General features: G+C 41.5%; 2 protein-coding genes across 3 annotated transcripts in view; both read right to left on the bottom strand.

Annotated features, from left to right (window-relative positions):
* The window catches only part of LOC115168672 (monocarboxylate transporter 5-like), a 51,426-nt gene extending 37,297 nt beyond the window's left edge, over positions 1-14,129 (bottom strand). Inside the window, 3 exon segments of the mRNA XM_029724152.1 lie at positions 7,167-7,321; positions 12,564-12,654; positions 13,350-14,129. Of these exon segments, the coding sequence (XP_029580012.1) occupies positions 7,167-7,189 (23 nt within the window). The 5' untranslated portion in view covers positions 7,190-7,321; positions 12,564-12,654; positions 13,350-14,129.
* A 1,193-nt stretch (positions 14,130-15,322) lies between these two features.
* Positions 15,323-23,446, bottom strand: lamtor5 (late endosomal/lysosomal adaptor, MAPK and MTOR activator 5). Of its 2 annotated transcripts, none has more exons than XM_029724150.1 (4): positions 23,113-23,446; positions 22,966-23,027; positions 22,037-22,154; positions 15,323-15,755 (listed from the first exon to the last, which is right to left on the bottom strand). In XM_029724150.1, the coding sequence occupies exons 1-4, from the start codon at positions 23,145-23,147 to the stop codon at positions 15,695-15,697; spliced, it is 276 nt and encodes a 91-aa protein (XP_029580010.1). In that variant the 5' UTR covers positions 23,148-23,446; the 3' UTR covers positions 15,323-15,694. The 2 variants fall into 2 exon arrangements, with proteins under 2 accessions (XP_029580010.1, XP_029580011.1); XM_029724151.1 differs by lacking the exon at positions 15,323-15,755 and adding an exon at positions 17,425-17,581 and having other exon boundaries at positions 23,113-23,326.
* Positions 23,447-23,673: the final 227 nt, after the last annotated feature.

Here is a 23,673-nt window from a genome sequence, read left to right as displayed (position 1 = left end):
TAATGCGAGTGTAGCAAAATGTTTGTGCTTCGAGTTCTGACAATGCAGTAATATCTAACAAGTAATCTAACAAATTCACAACAACTACCTCATACACACAAATGTAAAGGGATGAATAAGATTATGTATATATAAATATATGGATGAGCGACGGCCGTGCGGCATAGGCAAAGATGCAGTAGATGGTATAGAATACAGTATATACATATGAGATGAGTAGCACTAGAACTGACTTTACTGTTAGCTGCCTTATTGAGGAAAACATTTACTTACTATGACTGTGATATGTAGTTGTCTCACCTACCCACCAACTAACTGTTCGTCACTCTGGATAAGAGTGTCTGCTAAATGACTCAGATGTAATGTGTAATCAACAGCCATACACTGAGTCAACAGTCTTCAAATGAAATACATACTGTATCCTCTCATACAACAACCAACACGTTGCAAAATATTCCACACCTCCATTGATTACTGACACAATCCTGAACTAAGGCCAGAGGTCAAAGTCTCTGAGCTACAGAGGGTCATTCAAATCAGCACACAGATAGGTGATGGATACTGTCTGACCCCTGACAACACTTCCTTTTGGTGTCTGTTGACCTCGGTTGGTACTTTGCATCATACAACCCTTATATAATTCAAGGCACTTTGATGAATAGACCATTTAAAACACCTTTTATGGATAGGCCAGGATAAAAACGACCTGACGCATTGTAGTAGTTAGGCCTAGGGTAAAGATATCCTATGGAGGGCTTGGTTTTTATTCACATGAAAGGGAAAAATAGCAATCTTTTTTTGTTTGTTGGTCTATTCGTCAGAGTGTCTTGAATTGAAAATATACTGCACATCCTAAAACACACACATCCATACTTGCAAACTTCATTTGGCTTGGTCAAGTATCCATCCCTACTCGCATACTTCATTTGGCTTGGTCAAGTATCCATCCCTACTCGCATACTTAATTTGGCTTGGTCAAGTATCCATCCCTACTTGCATATGTAACCGATGTGAAATGGCTAGTTAGTTAGCGGTGGTGCGCGCTAATAGCGTTTCAATCAGTGACGTCACTCGCTCTGAGACTTGAAGTAGGGTTTCCCCTTGCGTTGCAAGGGCCGCAGCTTTTGTGGCGCGATGGGTAACAATGCTTCGTGGGGTGTCAGTTGTTGATGTGTGCAAGGGTCCCTGGTTCGAGCCCGGGTTGGGGCGAAGAGAGGGACGGAACCTACACTGTTACACATACTCAGTTTGGCTTGTATCCATCCTTACTTGCATACCTCATTTGGCTTGTTTAAGTATCCGTCCCTACTTGCATACTTCCCTTGGCTTGTTCAAGTATCCATCTCCAAGAGAACCTCTCAAAATTGCTTACCAAAGATGCACTTCTCCAAAAAAACACATTTTACCATTACTTACAGTACATTTGGAAAGTATTCAGACCCCTTGACTTTTTCCACATTTTGTTACGTTTCAGCCTTCTTCTAAAATTGACTAAATATTTTTCCCCTCATCAATCTACACACAATACCTCATAATAACAAAGCAAAAACAGGTTTTTAGATATTTTTTTTTACATTTATTAAACATTAAAAAAACTGAAATACCTTATTTACGTAAGTATTCAGACCATTTGCTATGAGACTCGAAATTGAGCTCAGGTGCATCCTATTTCCATTGATCATCCTTGAGAAGTTAATTCAACTTGATTGAAGTCTACCTGTGGTAAATCAAATTGATTGGACATGATTTGGAAAGGCACACACCTGTCTATATTAGGTCCCACAGTTGACAGTGCATGTCAGCAAAACAACTAAGCCATGAGGTCGAAGGAATTGTCCGTAGAGCTTCGAGACAGGATTGTGTCGAGGCACAGATCTGGGGAAGGGAGCGACAAGTGGCCTGGTTGGTAAGAGTGTTGGGCCAGTAACCGAAAGGTTGCTGGATCGAATCCCTGAGCTGACAAGGTAAAAATCTGTCATTCTGCCCTTGAGCAAGACAGCTAACCCACTGTTCCCTGGTCACTGTGGATGTTGATTAAGGGTGCCCTCCACACCTCTCTGATTCAGAGGAGTTGGGTTAAATGCAGAAGACACATTTCAGTTGAATGTTGTACAACTGACTAGGTATCCCCCTTTCCCTTCTTAAATGAAAGAAGTTTGGAACTACCAAGACTCTGGCTAAACTGAGCAATCGGGGGAGAAGGGCCTTGGTCAGGGAGGTGACCAAGAACCTGATGGTCACTCTGACAGAGTGCCTGATTGGTGGAGTGCTGCAGAGATGGTTGTCCTTCTGGAAGGTTCTCCCATCTCTGCAACACTGTGTGTGCCTTTACTGAGTAAAGGGTACTTCTGTAAATGTCATATTTCCTTCTTTTTATAAATGTGCAATAACCTGTTTTTTCTCTGTCACTATGGGGTATTGTGTGTAGATTGATAAGGGAAATTTAAAACATTTCAGAATAAGGCTGTAACGTAACAAAATGTGTAAAAAGTCAAGGGGTTTGATTACTTTCCGAATGCACTGTACACAAAATACTAGGCTCCTGTATCGTTGCCTATGTGCAAGGCAGACTCACATTTTCTCCCCCATTTAATATGGCATTATAGGAGGACTGAATAGTTTTAAGGAGCGTGTCTTTGGTAATCGAACGAGGGCTCTCTTTGAAAATGGGGATGGATAACCTACTTGAACAAGCAAAAGGAAGTATGCAGGTGAATTGTGAATCATGAAAAAGCATGAAGGAAAAAAAAATAATCAAAAAAATTTCAAAGCACTTTCAGTAGACCATTTAAAACCTCTTTATTCATAGGCTACTTAGCTATTTTTTATGTTTCGAAATACAACATCCACTTCCATGGGTCTTGTGTGTCACTGCTAGACAGGCTGCACTTCCGCTCTCAACTGTGTTACCGTTAAAACCTGCTTTTTGTGAGTCTTAAAATTGTCGCTTTGCGATTGTTTTTAAGGACAAACCTCAAATATTGCCACCGCTCCCACCTCAGTACAAGCAAGCTGATGTTAGACAGGTAAATTGACGAAACTGTCCAGGGTGTGCCAGTTTTTACATGACGGAACTGCAAACTAATGTGCGTTTGACACTTACGCCTGAGCACCAGCTGAAAATAGAACCCTTTAGTGAGAGAGAGAGAGAAGAGAGAGAGAAACAGAGAGAGAGAGAGCAAACAGGTCGATCAGGCTGATCAGAACATAAAACTGGTTGGTTCACTTGTAGTGGGGGTGTGTGTGTGTGTGTGTGTGTGTGTGTGTGTGTGTGTGTGTGTGTGTGTGTGTAATGAGTCATGTTCAGCTTCTATAGATCAAAATGCTGAAGGTGTGTGAATCATGTTCATTGTATGACATAGTGACACTAAGTACTGGGATGACGAGGAAACACTGCAGAGAATATTCCCATAAACACATCAACAGACTTGACAGATTTACACAGTTAACCATCAGTCATTTCTTTAAAAACAAAATAATGTCATATTCTGACAAGTAGATGTACTTTTCAATTGAATGGACATTTTCCCACAACATTTGTAGAAGTAATATTGTATCAAATAAAATTTTCTTGGTCACATACACATGGTTAGCAGATGTTAATGCGAGTGTAGCAAAATGATTGTGCTTCTAGTTCCGACCATGCAGTAATATCTAACAAGTAATCTAACAAATTCACAACAACTACCTCATACACACAAGTGTAAAGGGATGAATAAGAATATGTACATATAAATATATGGATGAGCGATGGCCGTGCGGCATAGGCAAGATGCAGTAGATGGTATAGAATACAGTATATACATTTGAGATGAGTAATGTAGGAAATGTAAACATTTTTAAAGTGGTGTTATTTAAAGTGACTAGTGATACCTTTATTAAGTCCATTTATTAAAGTGGCCAGAGATTTGAGTCTCTATGTTAGTGATGGCTGTTTAACAATCTGATGGCCTTGAGATAGAAACTGTTTTTCAGTCTCTCGGTCCCAGCTTTGATGCACCTGTACTGACCTCGCCTTCTGGATGATAGCGGGGTGAACAGGCAGTGGCTTGGGTGGTTGTTGTCCTTGATGATCTTTTCGGCCTTCGTGTGACATCGGGTGCTCTAGGTGTCCTGGAGGGCAGGTAGTTTGCCCCCAGTGATGCATTGGGCAGACCACACTACCTCTGGAGAGCCTTGCGGTTGAGGGCGGTGCAGTTGCCGTACCAGGCGGTGATACAGCCCGACAGGATGCTCTCAATTGTGCAGCCATAAAAGTTTGTGAGGTGAAAAGCCAAATTTCTTCAGCCTCCTGAAGGATGAAGAGGTTCTGTTGCACCTTCTTCACCACGCTGTCTGTGTGGGTGGACCATTTCAGTTTGTCCATGATGTGTACGCCGAGGAACTTAACTTTCCAGCTACTGCACTACTGTCTCGTCGATGTGGATGGGGGGTGCTCCCTCTGCTGTTTCCTGAAGTCCACGATCATCTCCTTTGTTTTGTTGACGTTGAGTGAGAGGTTATTTTCCTGACACCACACTCCGAGGGCCCTCACCTCCTCCCTGTAGGCCATCTCGTCGTTGTTGGTAATCAAGCCTACCACTGTAGTGACGTCTGCAAACTTGATGATTGAGTTGGAAGCGTGCATAGCCATGCAGTCATGGGTGAACAGGGAGTACAGGAGAGGGCTGAGAACGCACCCTTGTGGGGCCCCAGTGTTGAGGATCAGCGGGGTGGAGATGTTGTTTCCTACCTTCACCACCTGGGGGCGGCCCGTTAGAAAGTCCAGGACCCAGTTGCACAGGGCGGGGTCGAGACCCAGGGTCTCGAGCTTAATGACGAGTTTGGAGGGTTCTATGGTGTTAAATGCTGAGCTGTAGTCAATGAACAGCATTCTTACATAGGTATTCCTCTTGTCCAGATGGGAAATGGGCAGTGTGCAGTGTGATGGCGATTGCATTGTCAGTGGACCTATTGGGGCGGTAAGCAAATTGGAGTGGGTCTAGGGTATCAGGTAGGGTTGGAGGTGATATGATCCTTGACTAATCTCTCAAAGCACTTCATGATGACAGAAGTGAGTGCAATGGGGCGATAGTCATTTAGTTCAGTTACCTTAGCTTTCTTGGGAACAGGAACAATGGTGGCCATCTTGAAGCATGTGGGGACAGCAGACTGGGATAGGGATTGATTGAATATGTCCGTAAACACACCCGCCAGCTGCTCTGCGCACGCTCTGAGGACGCGGCTATGGATGCTGTCTGGGCCGGCAGCCTTGTGAGGGTTAACCTGTTGGGGCTAGGGGGCAGTATTTGCACGGCTGGATAAAAAACATACCCGATTTAAACTGGTTACTACTCTTGCCCAGAAATGAGAATATGCATATAATTAGTAGATTTGGATAGAAAACACTCTAAAGTTTCTAAAACTGTTTGAATGGTGTCTGTGAGTATAACAAAACTCATATGGCAGGCCAAAACCTGAGAAGATTCCATACAGGAAGTGCCCTGTCTGACAATTTGTTCTCCTTCTGTGGCATCTCTATCAAAAATACAGCATCTCTGCTGTAATGTGACATTTTCTAAGGCTTCCATTGGCTCTCAGAAGGCGCCAGAAAGTGGAATGATGTCTCTGCAGTCTCTTGGCGAAAAACAGCAGGAGTTTTTGTGAGTGGTCAGGCAGGGAACAATGACACTGGAGTGCGCATCCACGAGAAGACTCCATGTTTTTCTTTCAGTCTATGAATGAATATAACGTTGCCCGGTTGGAATATTATCGCTATTTTACTAGAAAAATCGCATAAAAATTGATTTTAAACAGCGTTTGACATGCTTCGAAGTACGGTAATGGAATATTTTTAAATGTTTTGTCACAAAATGCGCTCACGCGTCACCCTTCGGATTGTGACCTGAACGCACGAACAAAACGGAGCTATTTCAATATAACTATGGATTATTTGGAACCAAAACAACATTTGTTGTTGAAGTACAAGTCCTGGGAGTGCATTCTGACGAAGAACAGCAAAGGTAATCCAATTTTTCTTATAATAAATCTGAGTTTGGTGAGGGCCAAACTTGGTGGGTGTGAAATTAGCTAGCCGTGATGGCCGGGCTATCTACTCAGAATATTGCAAAATGTGCTTTCGCCAAAAAGCTATTTTAAAATCTGACACCGCGATTGCATAAAGGAGTTCTGTATCTATAATACTTTAAATAATTGTTAAGTATTTTGTGAACGTTAATCGTGAGTAATGTAGTAAATTCACCGGAAGTTTGCAGTGGGTATGCTAGTTCTGAACATCACATGCTAATGTAAAAAGCTGTTTTTTGATATAAATATGAACTTGATTGAACAAAACATGCATGGGAGCAACAAAATGGAGTCATGGTCAGATTTTATGAAGGCAGGGTGGGGGAGGGCTTTGTATGCATCGCAGAAGTTAGAGTTGCAATGATCCAGAATGCTAGAGGCTCGTGTCACACATTCGATATGCTGACAGAATTTAGGAAGTATTGTTCTCAGGTTAGCTTTGTTAAAATCCCAAGCTTCAATGAATGCAGCCTCATGATGTATGGTTTCCAGTTTACATAGAGTCCAGTGAAGTTCTTTCAGGGCCGACGTGGTATCTGCTAGGGGGGGTTTTACACGGCTGTGACTAATCAAAGAGAATTCTCTTGGAAGATAATGCGTCGACATTTGATTGTAAGGAATTCTAGGTCAGGTGAACAAAAGGACTTGAGTTACTGTATGTTGTTGTGATTACACCATGAATCGATATTCTTAAGGCATACACCCCCACCCTTCTTCTAACCAGAAATATGTTTGTTTCTGTCCTGAGGTGACCGCGTTTTTTTGGGTCAGCCTCTGGGATAAGATCCCATGTCCAGGGTGAAGGTCAGAACAAAGGATCCGCTTCGGGAAAGACGTATTCCTGGTCATAATGTTGGTAAGTTGACATCGCTTTTATATCCAATAGTTCTTCCCGGCTATATGTAATAACACTTGAGATTTTCTGGGCTAACAATGTAAAAAATAATAATAAAAAAAAAGAACTGCATAGTTTCCTAAGGGCCTGATTTATGCTGTTTTATACATATTATTATCAGTAATTAGATGAATTAAAAGCAGCCATAGGATCTCTACAGTCATTAGTGGTTACAGGTACAGATACAGGCGGAGGTGTCATTTACCTGTTGTGTTCTTTAGGTAGCATGGTGAAAGCAGCAGCAGCAGAGATGTTACAAGAGAGAATTGAAAAGAAGATTTGTTGTCTACTGTAGCGTCATCCTCTGGTGTGTCTGGATAGGGAGATACATCTACAGCTGTATCAAGGTTAGCCTTGCACCTGTAACAACATAAACACAAGTTAGAAATAACTTGAAAATCACCCTAGAAAATGTTTAACCTCAAGGGTCTTTTATGGTTCGATAAAAGCTAAATGAAATGAAATTCATGGCAACAGTATGACTTGTCTTGAGAGAAAAACTTTCCCTGGTTGAAGTTAGCAAGCGATGTATAGTCGTGGCCAAAAGTTTTGAGAATGACACAAATATTAATTTTCACAAAGTCTGCTGCCTCAGTTTATACTCCAAAATGGTATGAAGAGTGATCAGATGAATTGCAATTAATTGCAAAGTCCCTCTTTGCCATGCAAATGAACTGAATCCCCCAAAAACTTTTCCACTGCATTTCAGCCCTGCCACAAAAGGACCAGCTTACATCATGACAGTGATTCTCTCGTTAACACAGGTGTGAGTGTTGACGAGGACAGGGCTGGAGATCACTCGGTCATGCTGATTGAGTTCGAATAACAGACTGGAAACTTCAAAAGGAGGGTGGTGCTTGGAATCATTGTTCTTCCTCTGTCAATCATGGTTACCTGCAAGGAAACACGTGCCATCATCATTGCTTTGCACAAAAAGGGCTTCACAGGCAAGGATATTGCTGCCAGTAAGATTGCACCTAAATCAACCATTTATCGGATCATCAAGAACTTCAAGGAGAGCGGTTCAATTGTTGTGAAGAAGGCTTCAGGGCGCCCAAGAAAGTCCAGCAAGCGCCAGGACCGTCTCCTAAAGTTGATTCAGCTGCTGGATCGGGGCACCGGCAGTACAGAGCTTGCTCAGGAATGGCAGCCGGCAGGTGTGAGTGCATCTGCATGCACAGTGAGGCGAATACTTGTGTCAAGAAGGGCAGCAAAGAAGCCACTTCTCTCTCCAAGAAAAACATCAGGGACATATTCTACAAAAGGTACAGGGATTGGACTGCTGAGGACTGGGGTAAAGTCATTTTCTCTGATGAATCCCCTATCCGATTGTTTGGGGCATCCGGAAAAAAGCTTGTCTGGAGAAGACAAGGTGAGCGCTACCATCAGTCCTGTGTCATGCCAACAGTAAAGCATCCTGAGACCATTCATGTGTGGGGTTCCTTCTCAGCCAAGGGAGTGGGCTCACTCACAATTTTGCCTAAGAACACAGCCATGAATAAAGAATGGTACCAACACATCCTCTGAGAGTAATTTCTCCCAACCATCCAGGAACAGTTTGGTGATGAACAATGCCTTTTCCAGCGTGACGGAGCACCTTGACATAAGGCAAAAGTGATAACTAAGTGGCTCGGGGAACAAAACATCAATATTTTGGGTCCATGGCCAGGAAACTCCCCAGACCTTAATCCCATTGAGAACTTGTGGTCAATCCTCAAGAGGCAGGTGGACATATAAAACCCCACAAAGTCTGACACACTCCAAGCATTGATTATGCAAGAATAGGCTGCCATCAGTCAGGATGTGGCCCAGAGGTCTTGAAAAAGAAGGGTCAACCCTGCAAATATTGATTTTTTTGTTATCATGTAATTGTCAATAAAAGCCTTTGCCACTTATGAAATGCTTGTAATTATACTTCAGTATTCCATAGTAACATCTGACAAAAATATCTAAAGACACTGAAACAGCAAACTTTGTGGAAATTAATATTTGTGTCATTCTCTATTTTTTTTAGCCACGACTGTACACAGATAACCACCCATCAAAACGTGAGCATGAAGACACAGTATTTAAATGAGATCCATTTGATTGAGTTCGCACAATGACCACCTTTGCAGAATGATGCAACTTTCTTTGTGCCTTTCCAGATTCTCTTCAGGGTGATCAAATAGATCTAACAGGTCACGAAGGAGGACCCAGGGATCAAGACGAACTAGTCTTGAGATAATGAACGAGGCAAGATCCCCGTTTTCAAAAACACTAGGCTGGATGTCAACGATGACCACTAGCACAACGACCATCTTTCTTTGAGAAACTCTGAAAAAGCAGAGACATCTCTGGACAAACAGACAGAGAGACAGACATAAGGTAGGCGAGGGGGACAGACAGACCTAAAGCAATAGTCTAACCTTAGCACTCTTTCACCAGCCAAAAGGTTTGAGAAATTATGATAATCTATAGATTTGTTTTGTTATATTATATTATTAAAATCAAATTGGAGAGTCAGTTGGAAGTCAGTTGAAGCTGTCCTACAAAAACTGTCATGTCATTACAGTGCATCTTAATATTACTCTACATTTTGCTTTAAGAGCACGAGCAGGTTCAAACTAGATCATGCCAGATTGGATTTCCTTCCTGCAAGCCAGGGCTGAAGTAAGCTAAATGTCACCTCTGGCATGCATGACATGCATTGAACCACCACAGACCTGGTGCTTAGTCTGTCGGGTTATACCAGGGAGGAGCTGTCTGTTGGATTATACCAGGGAGGAGCTGTCTGTTGGGTTATAGCAGGGAGGAGTTGTCTGTTGGGTTATACCAGGGAGGAGCTGTCTGTTGGATTATACCAGGGAGGAGCTGTCTGTCAGGTTATACCAGGGAGGAGTTGTCTGTCAGGTTATACCAGGGAGGAGCTGTCTGTTGGGTTATACCAGGGAGGAACTGTCTGTTGGGTTATACCAGGGAGGAGCTGTCTGTTGGGTTATACCAGGGAGGAGCTGTCTGTCAGGTTATAGCAGGGAGGAGCTGTCTGTTGGGTTATAGCAGGGAGGAGCTGTCTGTTGGATTATACCAGGGAGGAGCTGTCTGTTGGATTATACCAGGGAGGAGCTGTCTGTTGGGTTATACCAGGGAGGAGCTGTCTGTTGGATTATAGCAGGGAGGAGCTGTCTGTAGGATTATACCAGGGAGGAGCTGTCTGTCGGGTTATACCAGGGAGGAGCTGTCTGTCAGGTTATACCAGGGAGGAGCTGTCTGTTGGGTTATACCAGGGAGGAGCTGTCTGTTGGATTTTACCAGGGAGGAGCTGTCTGTTGGGTTATACCAGGGAGGAGCTGTCTGTCAGGTTATACCAGGGAGGAGCTGTCTGTTGGGTTATACCAGGGAGGAGCTGTCTGTTGGATTATACCAGGGAGGAGTTGTCTGTCAGGTTATACCAGGGAGGAACTGTCTGTTGGGTTATACCAGGGAGGGGCTGTCTGTTGGATTATACCAGGGAGGAGCTGTCTGTCAGGTTATAACAGGGAGGAGCTGTCTGTTGGATTATACCAGGGAGGAGTTGTCTGTCAGGTTATACCAGGGAGGAGCTGTCTGTTGGATTATACCAGGGAGGAGCTGTCTGTCGGGTTATACCAGGGAGGAACTGTCTGTCGGGTTATACCAGGGAGGAGCTGTCTGTTGGATTATACCAGGGAGGAGCTGTCTGTTGGATTATACCAGGGAGGAGTTGTCTGTCAGGTTATACCAGGGAGGAGCTGTCTGTCAGGTTATACCAGGGAGGAGCTGTCTGTCAGGTTATACCAGGGAGGAGCTGTCTGTTGGGTTATACCAGGGAGGAGCTGTCTGTCAGGTTATACCAGGGAGGAACTGTCTGTCAGGTTATACCAGGGAGGAGCTGTCTGTTGGGTTATACCAGGGAGGAGCTGTCTGTTGTGTTATACCAGGGAGGAGCTCAGAAGCAGGAGGATGAGCTATTGTGTGTGTAGGGCTGTAGGGTGTGTCAGGGGTTTCCAGAACTTATCATTATCTCTGAGTTTCTATGCAGTGCTAAGGCCCCTGGGGTGGAGGCGTGCTAGTTATTGACACATACTATAGTATGTCACATTATACGCCACATAGCTGGCTGTGTGCTATGTCTGGACAGCTACCATATCCATCTTCTGTGTGAAGAGCTAGCATTCTGGATAGCTAAGTTAGCATATTCATTTCCTATATTAAGACCAAGGGGCTCTGGTCTCATCTGTCTATCTATATAAGAACCCTATGATGGAAACCTTCAGGTCAGCCAAAATGTTAGTTAGAATCTTTCTCGCTGGGCAGAAACTGGATGAATAGCCGCTGTTTCCATGTTGTTTCAACTAAAATTCTATGTTTTTCCTGAAAAACGAATTGGATTTACCAAAAAGTAATCAAAGTAAACTCTTTTCAAGAATTGTTTCAAAAAAAATTCACCCAACTTTTAACCTAAGTCCAATGATATGATTGACATTTTTATTGCCTTCACTTTGAATTCACGTAGACGTCGAATTGACGTTGGCTATGCCCAGTGGGTTCAGTTACAGCATCCAACTCCCTTTGGAGTGTTGCGTCAACAATGGCTTAACAGGCAATTAATTACAATAAATTAGGCATGTCGATTGGTTTGTCCTGGAGTAGATCAGGTTGGAACAGGATATTGGTCATCAGGCAACGATAAAAGTTCAATTAAAAGAACCAAAACCTGTTGAACTCATTATTCCGTTGGAAAATGAAAGATTCTCTCATTTCAGAGTAATTGTTCTCATCTCAAGGTTTTCCAGTATTTGAGAGCAAACAACTAAAATGAAAGACATTTGATCATTGTAAGTTTTGAATACAATAGCCTGAGATAATGTATCAGTTTCCTTTTAAAGGATTTACTGTACGAACAAGCTCTGTAACCACAGATCTATAGCCACAACTAGCGTAGCTTTACCTCCCCATTAGACTCCATATTACTGTAATACAACACAATACTAATAGCCACTCTCACATTCTTGAATCCGCTCTTTTGGTGTTAATGAGAAAAGCAAATTACATTAGTCATGAGGAATGGTGAGATTAAGTTGCTAAGAAGCTGCTTGGTGATTAGGTGAAAAAGCTTTTGGCTTAGTTTATTATCCCTGAAAAGGAGAATGGAACGACCATACACCACAGTATTGTGAACTCATACGCCGCAGTATTGTGAACTCATACGCCAAAGTATTCAAGTACTATTTGAAATCTTTAAAATAGGTTGAGTGTTTGCATGTCCTCACCTGGAGTGCCAGGTGGTCAAGGTTTTATATTGGCTCCACTTGTGGTCAGAGCGTTGGACTAGTAACCGAAAGGTTGCAAGATCAAATCCCTGAGCTGACAAGACAAAAAAAATCTGTTGTTCTGCCCCTGAACAAGGCAGTTAACCCACTGTTCCTAGGCTGTCATTGAAAATAAGAACTGGTTCTTAACTGCCTTGCCTGGTAAAAAAAAATAATTAATTAAATGAACTGGGAGAGTTTAAAACATTTTAAAAAAAATACTATTTGAACCGAGGTATGGACCATACACCATAACAGTATTGTAAATATAAACTCATAGAGAGGTCTCTTACCATATACAAATCTGCTGGACCAGTTGTTCTCTTTTTAGATCAGAGTTTTCTTGTTGCATTGTGGCCCCTCACTCACCCTACAGTCACAACTCTGTTTGGGAAAACAAATAGATAAATCACTACCCACTAGCTGTTTGAATTCAGTTAGAGGAACACAAAGGTCATAAACGTATGTTTGAATTCAGTTACAGTAACCTTATAACAACCAGTTGACCAGGTCAAGAACACAGAAATTAATTGAACATTAAATGGCCAATCTGGGATTGGCACATTACTTTTGGGACTTTTAAATGAATGACTTAAAATAAATGAATGACATATAGCCAGATCCCAGATTGCTTCATTAAGTTATTATGTAAGACCATATGAACATATATTCCCCCACCCCCCAAGTATTTCACACAAGATGAATAATCACGTCTAATTGTCACCGTTAATTAATTTAATAAAGGACTTCTGGGTTAATAGATTCGATCAAAATACATCGGTGCAGTGCCCGGGCACTCCAAATCGCCCATGATTGAAATTACAACAAATAAAACGTAGTGTGTAGCAGCAATCATTAATAGTAGGCTACAGCCAACAACAAAACATAACTTCAAAATAGGCTAATATAAACGATTATGTATTTGTGACTTTTTTTTAAAACAATAAATAATAATAATAAAGCATATCCCCAAAGCCCTATAAAAATAAATACAGAATTGCAAAAACACTTCAGTATAGAACACTTAGATATTGATTCATGAAAACTGAAATTAGTATTTAACATACTTATATACATACCTTAATCTTCCATCAGATTTTGCAGTGCTTTCCTCTTGATCTCAAATAGTAAGCAATATCGATGGTGTTCTGCGCTCGAAGAGCTAGATGGGAGATTCCTACATTTTAGGTGCACCCTCTGTCCTTTTGATTGTGCACTTAATAGGCTGCACCTACTTGGAGAAGTTTCCTTGGCATATACATCGACATAACAGGACCCGTTCCTTTGAGGATGAATGAGCCATAACTTTAGTTAACTGTGTGTATTCCCCCGTCAGAGTTCAACAAACATTTGCGATTAATTGAGAAGGGTCGCATGAACCAAAGTCGCTCTCACAGGGGCTGACACGTGACTGGCACGTAACGATCGCTCTGAAAACCTCCCAAAAGGTAGAAAAACGTCTCACTGCTCTGTCAAAACAGCATGTTAAAAACACTGTCTTGACCAGTAGGTTTTCTAGCCTAAAAGTTGAGCACGAACAATGTTAGAGTTGGAGATGATCGGAGATAGGGGGTCTTTCTGCAGGTTGACAGCCAGCCTAGGCGTTATCGCTGACTGCAGTGTTCTCGCCGCATGTAACCGGACATCCCATCCACTGCAGAGGAACTTTAGCGCAAGGTCTGTATGACCTGAACTCCAATTGTGTAATAATAAGAGATTATTTAAATGGTATAAAACCATGTAACGACTAGGATTTGAAACTAATACATTCCACACTTAGGCCTATTATTTGCACAGAATTACCTCAGCAGGATGCCAAGAGAAAATGCTGAACCATCTAAAGGAGAAAATAATGGACCCATGACACGAAGGTCAGAAGATTAAACCGACCGGATCCCAGTTAAAGTTTATCGACCTGAAATGCCCTAGAAATGCATTGAACTGGAAATGTATTCACTGAAAGCATGTGCACCTGCTGGGACAGTGAAGAGATACACAGTTCACATGTCTGCAACTTGTATGTTCACTGTAGTAAAACATAATAGATGCAATTAAAACGAGGGAGAGAAAGAGAGAGCTAAATGAGAAAGCAGACCATCTATAAACATCTCACACACCAAGAGACATCATGCAACTCATTTTATGAAGGGAACACTTGTGACCAAATTCCATATCTGTTAATTAACTCGAGTAAATATTTTCTTTATTTTTCCAGTATATGAATAGATACAACTAGGGGGAATGCGATGCATCACACACAGACCTAAGATAATTCAGTGAGCACTGTGCTAGTCACGAACAAATAGCACCCCAGCCACTATATAGTGAACTACTTTTGACCAGGGCCCATTATATAGGGAATAGAGTGCTATTTGGTACAGTGACAATGAATCACTGACATTGACCTCTGACATTAGCTGCATTAAAAAAGGTCAGTGCATTCTGAGTCTGGGGTGGCCTTTAGATTGGTGGGAGGTGACAGGGGGGGTAGTCTTCTGGCTGTAATGGGGACTGTGAGGCATGGCCCGGACTCAGTGTTCAACTCCTGTAGGTTTGTAGGTCATGTTTACTTACTGGAATTGTTTGCATTTTGATAAATCACCTGCCTAATGGGCCAATCACAGAGCAGGTTCAACTTGTATGACCTCTCAGATCACTTGCCCCAGGCAATAGGGCAACCCTTAATGTTAATCCTTTAGTGGGGGAAATGCAAAACTGACAAGACCAGCATCTGGGGGGGGGGGGGGGGGGCAACTTAACCCTACAGTTAAAATCCTAGAAGACTCAGTTCAGACATACCGTACGACACAAGTCCCCCATTTGACACGCCACATTTAAAAACCAGATACCGCAGTACAATATAGAAGTACAGAGTACCACGTTCATCTCCTCTGGGCCAAGTTTACTGCAGTATCCCACGAGAGTGAAATTTGTCATTATACTTGAAAACATATACCACACTAAAAAGGTAGTGTAAGTCCAGACACCATACAGTACAAACACAACCAAGTCCCCCTGACTTTGCAGAAATCATAGAAACCATTACAAACTGTGACAAATTGTTACATTGCTTTTAATATGAACATATACAATATTTCTACATAGATTTGAAAAAAAAAAAAAACAATCGGACCTGATTTCAGATGAAAAATGTCCAAAAAAGTATTAGCCATTTATTGAATAAGAAATAAATCATCCCAAAAACAGATCAGACCCTATTAACATATACAAAACATAACTCATAGTATGTACTTGACTTTTAAATATGACTCTTGGCCAAACAGTGAAAAAAAAATAAAAAAAATACAATCTTCTGAAACTTCAATGTGACCTCCCAGATCCAGACTTTATATTGGGTATGATTATTTAGCATTAGTGAACAAACAGATTTACAAACAGCCTCGTCTATCTTCATTAGGTGACCTCATGACGCCATCTTGTGAACAGCTATGGTGATGGTTCCATGTGTTCTCACTAGAATATTCCTGTGGGGGGGAATAAACAATCAATGAAATGTTTACCATAGTAAAAAGCCTGTGGCCAATCAATTGCATTTCAAATCAAGACATGACTAAATAAATAATGCAATATTCAAAATCACTAACCAACAACAAAAATACTGACAGTATGCAAATAAACATCACCATTAAAGCAGTATAGTATTACTACTGTTTGCTTTGTTTTGGAGATGAGGAAAAAGTTGCCACAGCAAACTTGTCATGTCATTCAATACCATAGGCAGGTCATCCGGGCCCGTATTAATAAAGCTTCTTAAAGTAGGATAGCAGCTCTCACCTGTCCATTAGCGTTGCACGGCATACCGAAACTTAGGTACTTTTTCCATAATAAATACAACAACAAAAAAATACTGGAATTTGTTTTACGGTCGGTATTTGTCAAATGTGTCTCACGTGATTGAGAAGTTAGTCTGTCAGCACAGCCCCTTCATAGCGTGAAGAGCAAAGTGCCTGCTCCAAGTACTAATTTATTGCTAGCTGCATTAGCTCCCCAGTCCCCACTCCTGCTGCACAGAATTTAACACACTTGAATAAAGCAACACAAAATGCTGAAACTGTTTGCAAAAACAATGTCCATACAGGCTAGAACACTTATACAAATGCAAGACAATACCGGTAGCTGAGCTTCCAGCTTTAAAATTGTAGGCTAACTTTCCTTGCTAGCTTACAACTGAATTCACTACCTAGTAGTACTTTGATAATATGCAAACCATAGTGCATATAATACGCTGATTTCAAACCTGACTGTCACCAAAAACTTCATTCAATTCATCTCGCTTGCCACCAAAAACTGCTTCACTTCGTTTTCCTTTGCCTCGCGTCTGGTTTCCACTAGATTCCTTTATTTTGAGCTTTTTCCCCCCCATTTTTGTCTTTTTTTTAATTGCAGAAAAAAAAGTATACATACAAGTAGTATACAAACAGACATATGATAACATATGCTAGGGGGCACAACAAATTACTGATTATAACAAAGACCTTAAAAGATGCACACACACATTGATTGTTTTAACAGCTTTCTTATTAGAAGAATGTAGAATGGTCAAGAATATTAACAATGATAAAACTATGAATATCTTTCCATAATTTCTTTACATGTTGAGCAGGTATTCCCAAACTGGGGTACGTGCAATGCCGTCGTTTTTTTTCTTTCTTCACATTTTCAAACAGTACATTTATATTTTCCAACAGGGCTATACATTTGGGAGATTTATCCATTTATTCAGCTCTATAGATTTATCCAACATGTTACTGGGCCCACCCTACCAAGAGGCTTTCTATTCATATAGTTTCTATTGTTGATGTTGCTTCATCTGATCACCACTATTTTTTTACTACCTTGTTGCCCATAGCACAGGGTAATAATGAACACGTTAAGAAACGCCATCTTACCTCTGAAGTTGCTACAGATTTTGAGTGTATGTACAATACTCCAGCAGCTATTCTGCCTTCCTCTTGTGATGATTTAGTTGATAACTTTTAATAGCAAATGAAGGGGTGGCCATGTGCTGTTATAATCTCCACCCGGCACAGCCAGAAGAGGACTGGCCACCCCTCATAGCCTGGTTCCTCTCTAGGTTTCTTCCTAGGTTTTGGCCTTTCTAGGGAGTTTTTCCTTGCCACCGTGCTTCTACACCTGCATTGCTTGCTGTTTGGGGTTTTAGGCTGGGTTTCTGTACAGCACTTTGAGATATCAGCTGATGTAAGAAGGGCTATATAAATACATTTGATTTGAACCACTGATGCCATAGCTCCAGTACGGTTGAAAAAGTCCACATCCAAACAGAGAGGCCCTTTGGGAGAGTGAGAAAACAAATCAATTAAAAAGGGAAATTGCAGAAAGGTAGAGTTGCAGGTCCATTATGATATTCTGAAAAAGTCTGAGCCAAAGCACAGAGAGAATCTGGCCGCACATTCACGGGTAATAAATATAAAACACCAGCTAAAAAAAAACCTAGGTGTCATTTCAGTTTCTGAACTCAATTTCAAATCACACATTAGGAATGTGACCAAAATAGCTTTTTACTACCTGAGGAACATTGCCAAGGTGCGGCATTAACTACTGTAATGCTCTCCTGTCTGGTCTACCAAGAAAGCCATTGGTCAACTGCAAAACACAGAATGCTGCAGCACGGGTACTGACAAAGACCAGATGAAGAGTACACATTACACCAGTTAAGGTCTCTGCACTAGCTACCTGTTAGTTTTGAATTTAAGATTCTTCTATTGGTTTTTAAATCAATCCAAGATTGCACATCCAGATACATGTCAGACATGCTTTTAAGTTATGTACCCAGTAAGTCCCTCAGGTCCTCTGGCACTGGCCTTTTAACTATTCCAAAACCCATGCCCAAGAGGTATGGAGAGGCAGCCTTTAGTTATTACGCCCCCAGCCTATTGAATAGCCTGCTAGAGAACCTGGTCCGAAACTGTGGCCATATTTAAAATAGATCTTTAAAAAACCTTTTAAGCTTAGCTTTTTAGTCATTATATTGTTATTCTTTTGGTTTTTAAATCCTCATGTCTGTTGTGTATTAAATATTTCAGTTTATTTTTTTCTTCTTCTGTGAAGCACATTGCATTCCATGTCTGAAATGTGCTGTATAAATAAAACTTGATTTGATGCATTTACCCACAAAAAATGAAATGCTAATTAGCTGCTAATGTGGCTGTCATCCTGAACTACAGATGCCATGATGATCTGGATGAGACTGCTGAATCGAGGAAAAGGGAAGAATCTCTGGATTAACTAACTCAATTTAGTAATGAATAAATTGGCAACATTACCTTAAATTGACAATACCCGTTAGCTAAAGATGACGTGCAGGAGCTTGCATGATGTCTACTTTCATGCTAATTAGTATTTTCTAATCGAGTGTAAATAGAGCTGAATATATTGATAAAGGTCATTTTGTCCGAGAGAGATTTTGGTTATCAAAACATCACGCCAGGGTAAGCCTACACGAAACACAGCCCTTATTTTAAGTGTTTTTAAAATCCTCCATGGGAAAAATGAACGGTGGCAAAACGATTGGAACCATTGCCCTGTTTGACCGCTAGGTTTTATGGGAATTATGACACGTCCACTGTGGGGCTCAATACATATCATAATGGCACCTAAGCATCTTGATAATATTGCATTGTCAGGTCTTTGGCAATTCCCAGCCCTACTTGAAACATATACAGTACCAGTCAAAAGTTTGGACACGCCTACTCATTCAAGGGTTTTTCTTTATGTTTTACTATTTTCTACATTGTAGAATAATAGTGAAGACATCAAAACTATGAAATCATGTAGTAACCAAAAAAAAAAGTGTTAAAATCAACATATATTTTATATTTGAGATTCTTCAAAAGTAGCCACCCTTTGCCTTGATGACATCTTTGCACACTCTTGGCATTCTCTCGTCCAGCTTCATGAGGTAGTCACCTGGAATGCATTTCAATTAACAGGTGTACCTTGTTAAATTCCACAGATGAAGTTATTTCCTTCTTAATGCGTTTGAGCCAATCAGTTGTGTTGTGACAAGGTAGGGGTGGTATACAGAAGATAGGCCTATTCGGTAAAAGACCAAGTCCATATCAGGGCAAGAACAGCTCAAATAAACAAAGAGAAACGACAGTCTATCATTACTTTAAGACATAAAGGTCAGTCAATGTGGAAAATTTGAAGTGCTGTTTCTTCAAGTAAAGTTGCAAAAACCATCAAGCGCTATGATGAAACTAGCTCTCATGAGGACCGCCACAGGAAAGGAAGACCCAGAGTTACCTCTGCTGCAGAGAATAAGTTCATTAGAGTTAATAGCACCTCAAGTAAACAGACATCAACTGTTCAGAGGAGACCGTGTGAATCAGGCCTTCATGGTCGAATTGATGCAAAGAAACCACTACTAAAGGACACCAAGCATTCTTGTGCCAAGAAACACAAGCATTGACATTAGATCAGTGGAAATATGTCTTAGATTTTTGGTTCGAACCGCCGTGTCTTTGTCAGATGCAGAGTAGGTGAACGGATGATTTCTGCATGTGTGGTTCCCATCGTGAAGCATGGAGGTGGTGTGATGGTGGTTCTGGTGACACTGTCAGTGATTTATTTCGAATTCAAAGCACACTTAACCAGCATGGCTACCAAAGCATTTTGCAGAGATACACCAGCCCATCTGGTTTGCGCTTAGAGGGACTATCATTTATTTTTTAACAGGATAATGACCCAACACACCTCCAGGCTGTGTAAGGGCTATTTGACCGAGAAGGAGTGATGGAGTGCTGCATCAGATGACCTGGCCTCCACAGTCACCCGACCTCAACCCAACTGAGATGGTTTGGGATGAGTTGGGCCACAGATTGAAGGATAAGCAGCCAACAAGTGTTGAGCATATGTGGGAACTCATTCAAGACGGTTGGAAAATCATTCCAGGTGAAGCTGGTTGAGAAAATGCCAAGAGTGTGCAAAGCTGTCATCAAGGTAAAGGGTGGCTACTTTGAAGAATATACAAAATATATTTTGATTTGTTTAACACTTTTGGTTACTACATGATTCCATGTGTTATTTCATAGTGTTGATGTCTTCACTATTATTCTACAATGTAGAAAATAGTAAAAATAAAGAAAAACCCTTGAATGAGTAGGTGTGTCCAAACTTTTGACTGGTACTGTAGGTATTACAGACAAGGTCAGGGAGAGGTTGATCAGCGAATGCTCCGAGTACGTGTACTGTTTAAAGATCTTCTCACTTTGGCTACGGGGCGCAAGATCAGTTGTCCGGAACAGCTGGTGCTGCCATGCATGGTTCAGTGTTGCTTGCCTCGAAGTGAGTATAGAAGGCATTTAACTCCTCTGGTAGGCTTGCGTCACTGGGCAGATGGCAGGCTGGGGTTCCATTTGTAATCCGTGACAGTTTGCAAGCCCCACCACATCCAACAAGCATCAGAGCCGGAATAGTAGGATTCGATCTTAGTCCTGTATTGACGCTGGTGGTTTGTCGGAGGTCATAGCAGGATTTCTTAAACTGGTTGGTTCTTTAGCAACAAAAATGACACGCAACCATGAGGCAAAACAGAGGTTGGCTTTACATGTTGTCAACATGTAAACTATATTTAGTCTCCAAGGTTTATTGAAAACATACATTTGCACAATGACCTTGTCTCTCAAATACATTGTTACAGTTGTTGGTTAGCTAACGAATTTTTGCCATATTAGCATTAACATGAAATCAGTCAAAACAAGACATGGTATCAACAAGATGAAATAAGCTGAAACGAGCCACTTACGATTCCCCACACGGCAGTTTCAGGTTATTATTGCTAGCAATATGGCCATCCAGAATCAGGCTAACTTCTACCCCATGGAAGCATGCACATTGTTGTTTTTTTATCTATAAGCATCCGGATTAGTGTCCCACTCTTTGAAAGCTGCAGCGCTAGCCTTTAGCTCAGTGCGGATGTTGCCTGTAATCCAAGACTTCTGGTTGGAATATGACGCAAGGTCACTGTGGGGACGACGTCGTCAATGCACTTATTAATGAAGCCGGTGACTGATGTGGTAAACTCTTCAATGTTATCAGATAAATCCCAGAACATATTCCAGTCTGTGCTAGTGAAACAGTCCTGTAGCTTAGCATCTGCTTAATCAGACCACTTGCGTATTGAGCGCATCACTGGTACTTCTTGTTTTGGGGTTTTTGCTTGTAAGCAGGAATCAGGAGGATAGAGTTATGGTCAGATTTGCAAAAGGGAGGGCGAGGAAAGCTTCTTATGCAGTATGCATTTCTGTGTGTGGAGTAAAGGTGACGAAGAGTTTTGTCACCTCTAGTTGCACAGGTGAGATGCTGGTAAACATGAGGTAAAACTGATTTCAGTTTCACAAGACATGCACTTTGCAAATAAGCTCCCAGTCGAGTCCCAAATCCACCCCTAGCTCCTGCCTATGCTTGTCATGTAGATGTGAAAAACTTGCAAAGGTATTAGCAACATGATAATAGCTTGGCATTGCCCTCTGACAGACTGGGAAGAGTTTGCACTATTATCTATTCAACGCTTTCAGATCCTCTGCCAAAGAAACAGGGACTAGAAACCTTATTTGTAAATAGTAACTGGTCATTTAACTATCCGAAGGCGAGTTTGTTTTGCATCGCCGGGTGTCCTGGGTTTGCACATTTTAGACCATTCCATCATTCCTAAACTGAAATCCCACCCACCAAGCGATGCAAAACAAACTCGCCCTAATATTGACTGGATGTGATTCCTCACCCTGAATCTGACTCCAGGCACACTGTGGGACTGTCTGTAGGGTCTCTGGTGAGAGAGGCTGCCTGTCTGGCCAGTACAGATACCACTCCCCCATGCTCATCAGACAGAGAGCCACGACCTGAAATAAACACAAGGAGACAAAGTGGACTCCGATTCAGTCATATGGAAGGTCAAAATGTAGGCTGATCTTGTGATAAGTTACCTAGTATCAAAAGTAGGCCTGATACATTAGCTAGGCATTACAGGAGATAACAGGATTTGGCTAGGCTACTATTATTTTACTTATGGCATTGTCTAATATCTGTTACTATTGCCATTTCAAGGGTATATTTTTTATAGTTTTCAAATATTCAGTCTTTTGTTGAAGTGTCAAATGTTAGAAGAGGCAGTTACCAGACATAAGCTGCAAAACACTTTAGCTCGCTAGCAGCATTTCCCCCAATGACGAATGATGGGCAGCTATGGAACCCTGACCTGTTCACCGGATGTGCTACCTTGTCCTGGAAGCCGACTGACAGTTACTCCTGAAGTACTAATCTGTTGCACCCTCTATAACCACTGTTATAGAGGGTGCAACCACTGTTATAGAGGGTGCAACCACTGTTATAGAGGGTGCAACCACTGTTATAGAGGGTGCAACCACTGTTATAGAGGGTGACCCTGCTAATCACCTATGAACATCTTGTAGAACGATCTGGCCTTAGTGGCCATACACTCTACCCGGCATAGCCAGAAGACGACCGGCCACCCCTCGGGGCCTGGTTCCTCTAGGTTTCTTCCTAGGTTCCTGCCTTAATAGGGAGTTAATTCCATAGTCGCTGTAGTTCTCTGGGTATCTCTGTATAAGCACAGTGACAACTGATCATACATGGCATTATGATAGTCAGATAAATAAAAACAGCAACAAGAAATGTATGAACTTTACTTACAGCCTAGAATATGTCCTTGTTGGTCCGTGCAGAGAACTCCGACAATGGCTGGATTCTTCATGCTATATCAAAACAACATGAGGAATATTTTCACATAATTCAACGATTGAGTACAATCAAATAAGTTTCGATCAAATAATCACTTACGTATCATCCAGATGTTGCTCGAGAGTCGACTCCATGATTATGATAGCGTTAGCTGCAATTAATGTGATATTTGGCAATAATTTGTTTGTGATTGTCTGCTTTCTGACTTTTCTCGAGTCAGTCAGCTGATGCGCATTCCTACGGAAACCAACGAAGGCTAAATTACACCAAACGCGATTTATTTTCTGGAATGGAAAGGAGGGGGGAGGAAAAAAAAAACTTTACAAAATAAGAACAGTTGCTTCTCTCCCAAAAGCAATAGACATACAACAATATACTCTTGTTGGTAAGCTACCCCCTTTACAGTAGTGGTTCTCAAACCTCTCCTCAGGATCCTTCTTCTGTAGGTTTTATGGCAGACTACAACTGAAAAAAGGTGTGTTACCGCCACCAACTGGACAAGGTTGAGAAAACCAAGGCAAAAAATAAAACCCATACGTGATAGGGAGAACTTTATCCACCCAATATAAAACAATTAAAAAAAAACACATTAACAAAACCAAAACCCCCACTTATTGCTTCCTTAAAATCTCCATATCTCCCTTTTCAGGCTCTATGACC

Source organism: Salmo trutta, chromosome 30 (genome assembly GCF_901001165.1).
Source record: "Salmo trutta chromosome 30, fSalTru1.1, whole genome shotgun sequence".
NCBI lineage: Eukaryota > Metazoa > Chordata > Actinopteri > Salmoniformes > Salmonidae > Salmo > Salmo trutta.
The sequence above is the reverse complement of the archived record's forward strand: the minus strand, read 5'-3'. Positions and strand labels throughout refer to the sequence as shown.